The sequence below is a fragment of the Moschus berezovskii genome, chromosome X, assembly GCF_049115385.1.
Source record: "Moschus berezovskii isolate FMDL1 chromosome X, NW_MosBer_1.0, whole genome shotgun sequence".
Classification (NCBI taxonomy): domain Eukaryota; kingdom Metazoa; phylum Chordata; class Mammalia; order Artiodactyla; family Moschidae; genus Moschus; species Moschus berezovskii.
The window spans coordinates 89,847,030-89,850,378 of record NC_142488.1 but is presented as its reverse complement, the minus strand read 5'-3'; the positions used below and the strand labels follow the sequence as shown (position 1 = coordinate 89,850,378).

At 44.6% G+C, this 3,349-nt stretch overlaps 1 protein-coding gene across 1 annotated transcript; it reads right to left on the bottom strand.

Moving 5' to 3' along the window:
* Positions 1–302: 302 nt before the first annotated feature.
* On the bottom strand, positions 303–905 carry LOC129564415 (histone H2B type 1-N-like). The gene has a single exon (XM_055438393.2). The coding sequence runs from the start codon at positions 874–876 to the stop codon at positions 496–498; it is 381 nt and encodes a 126-aa protein (XP_055294368.1). The 5' UTR covers positions 877–905; the 3' UTR covers positions 303–495.
* Between the last annotated feature and the right edge of the window lie 2,444 nt (positions 906–3,349).

Here is a 3,349-nt window from a genome sequence, read left to right as displayed (position 1 = left end):
ATATGGAATGAGAGTGGCCTTAAAGGACTACTGCAAGCTTTCACCTTCCTACATAGGATGGACTGAAGTCTGGAACATTAGAGCAGCAGCACATGATACAGATAAATGGCATATATTCTTCTATATTTCTCAACTCCATCAAATTACAACTGAAAAACTATTCGAAGTCATGGTTTGTGGCTTTTAGAAGTCTATGTTCCACGGTGTGGCCACTGACAAAATCTAACACTAGGTTTGAAGGAAGCAACAGCTACAGCCTCATGTAGCCTAAAGAGATAGGCATTTCATCTTAAGAAGTCAGGATAGTGTTCAGGGATTTTCTTCCACCAAGATTTTGGATCCAATGAAAATGTATCGGAGGACTGTCAGGATGACAGAAGTGAAGAATCCATAGTGGATGTTGTTCTGAGTACTCTGATGAGTTTAATTGCACTGATGGCTTCAGCAGGATCGTGAAGTGATAGATGTAGTTCGATCACTCCGTGGCGGGCCGGCTCACTTGGAGCTGGTGTACTTGGTGACAGCCTTGGTGCCCTCAGACACAGCATGCTTGGCCAGTTCTCCCAGCAGCAGCAGGCGCACGGCAGTCTGAATCTCCCTGGATGTGATGGTCGAGCGCTTGTTGTAATGGGCCAGGCGCGATGCCTCACCAGCGATGCGCTCGAAAATATCGTTGACGAAGGAGTTCATGATGCCCATGGCCTTGGACGAGATGCCAGTGTCCAGGTGGACCTGCTTCAGCACCTTGTACACGTACACGGAGTAGCTCTCCTTGCGGCTGCGCTTGCGCTTCTTGCCGTCCTTCTTCTGCGCCTTGATCACCGCCTTCTTGGAGCCCTTCTTCGGGGCCGGAGCGGACTTGGAGGGTTCAGGCATGGCCGGGAGTTTACTACCAAACAGCCCAAAAAAAAACAGGAAGAAAAGAGAAGCCGTCTGTTGTGTTAATCTTGATCATCTGGATGAGGTCAGTTCAGTTCAGTCGCTCAGTCGTGTCTGACTCTGCGACCCCATGAATCACAGCACGCCAGGCCTCCATATCCATCACCAACGCCTGGAGTTCACTCAAACTCATGTCCATCGAGCTGGTGATGCCATCTAGCCATCTCATTCTCTGTCATCCCCGTCTCCTCCCTCCCCCAACCCCTCACAGCATCAGAGTCTTTTGCAGTGAGTCAACTCTTCTCATGAGGTGGCCAAAGTATTGGAGTTAGAGCTTTAGCATCAGTCCTTCCAATGAACACCCAGGATTGATCTCCTTTAGAATGGGCTGGTTGGATCTCCTTGTAGTCCAAGGGACTCTCAAGAGTCTTCTCCAGCACCACAGTTCAAAAGCATCAATTCTTCGGCACTCAGCTATCTTCACAGTCCAACTCTCACATCCATACATGACCACGGGAAAAAACATAGCCTTGACTAAACGGACATTTGTTGGCAAAGTAATGTCTCTGATTTTTAATATGCTATCTAGGTTGGTCATAACTTTCCTTCCAAGGAGTAAGTGTCTTTTAATTTCATGGCTGCAATCAGCATCTGCAGTGATTTTGGAGCCCAAAAAAATAAAGTCTGACACTGTTTCCACTGTTTTTCCATCTATTTCCCATGAAGTGATGGGACCAGCTGCCATAATCTTAGTTTTCTGAATGTTGAGTTTCAAGCCAACCTTTTCACTCTCCTCTTTCACTTTCATCAAGAGGCCTTTTAGTTCCTCTTCACTTTCTGCCATAAGGATGGTGTCATCTGCATCTCTGAGGTTATTGATATTTCTCCCTGCAATATTGATTCCAGCTTGTGCTTCTTCCAGCCCAGCATTCCTCATGATGTACTCTGCATATAAGTTAAATAAGCAGGGTGACAATATACAACCTCGACGTACTCCTTTTCCTATTTGGAACCAGTCTGTTGTTCCATGTCCAGTTCTAATTTTTGCTTCCTGACCTGCATACAGGTTTCTCAAGAGGCAGGTCAGGTGGTCTGGTATTGCCATTTCTTTCAGAATTTTCCACAGTTTACTGTGATCCACACAGTCAAAGGCTTTGGCATAGTCAATGAAGCAGAAATAGATGTCATTCTGGAACTCTCTTGCTTTCTCCATGATCCAGCAGATGTTGGCAATTTGATTTCTGGTTCCTCTGCCTTTTCTAAAACCACCTTGAACATCTGGAAGTTCACGGTTCACATATTGCTGAATCCTGGCTTGGAGAATTTTGAACATGACTTTACCAGCGTGGGAGATGAGTGCAATTGTGTGGTAGTTTGAGCATTCTTTGGCATTCCCTTTCTTTGGGATTGGAATGAAAACTGACCTTTTCCAGTCCTGTGGCCACTGCTGAGTTTTCCAAATTTGCTGGCATATTGAGTGCAGCACTTTCACAGCATCATCTTTCAGGATTTGAAATAGCTCAACTGGAATTCCATCACCTCCACTAGCTTTGTTCTTAGTGATGCTTTCTAAGGCTCACTTGACTCACATTCCAAGATTTCTGGCTCTAGGTGAGTGATCACGCCATCGTGATTATCTGGGTCATGAAGATCTTTTTTGTACAGTTCTTCTGTGTATTCTTGCCACCTCCTCTTAATATCTTCTGCTTCTGTTAGGTCTACACCACTTCTGTCCTTTATCGAGCCCATCTTTGCATGAAATGTTTCCTTGGAATCTCTAATTTTCTTGAAGAGATCTCTTGTTTTTCCTATTCTGTTGTTTTCCTCTATTTCTTTGCATTGATCGCTGAGGAAGGCTTTCTTATCTCTCCTTGCTATTCTTTGGAATCCTGCATTCAGATGCTTATATCTTTCCTTTTCTCCTTTGCTTTTCACTTCTCTTCTTTTCACAGCTATTTGTAAGGCCTCCTCAGACAGCCTTTTTGCTTTTTTGCATTTCTTTTCCATGGGGATGGTCTTGGTCCCTGTCTCCTGTACAATGTCACGAACCTCCGTCCAGAGTTCATCAGGCACTCTATCTATCAGATCTAGTCCCTTAAATCTATTTCTCACTTCGACTGTATAATCATAAGGGATTTGATTTAGGTCATATCTGAATGGTCTAGTGGTTTTCCCTACTTTCTTCAATTTAAGTCTGAATTTGGCAATAAGGAGTTCATGATCTGAGCCACAGTCAGCTCCTGGTCTTGTTTTTGCTAACTGTATGCAGCTTCTCCATCTTTGGCTGCAAAGAATATAATCAATCTGATTTCGGTGTTGACCATCTGGTGATGTCCATGTGTAGAGTCTTCTCTTGTGTTGTTGGAAGAGGGTGTTTGCTATGACCAGTGCGTTCTCTTGGCAAAACATTATTAGCCTTTGCCCTGCTTCATTCCGTGCTCCGAGGCCAAATTTGCCTGTTACTCCAGGT

Coding starts and splice junctions, on each gene's coding strand:
- LOC129564415 (XM_055438393.2), bottom strand. CDS start 876: ATGCCTGAACCCTCCAAGTCCGCTCCGGCCCCGAAGAAGGGCTCCAAG.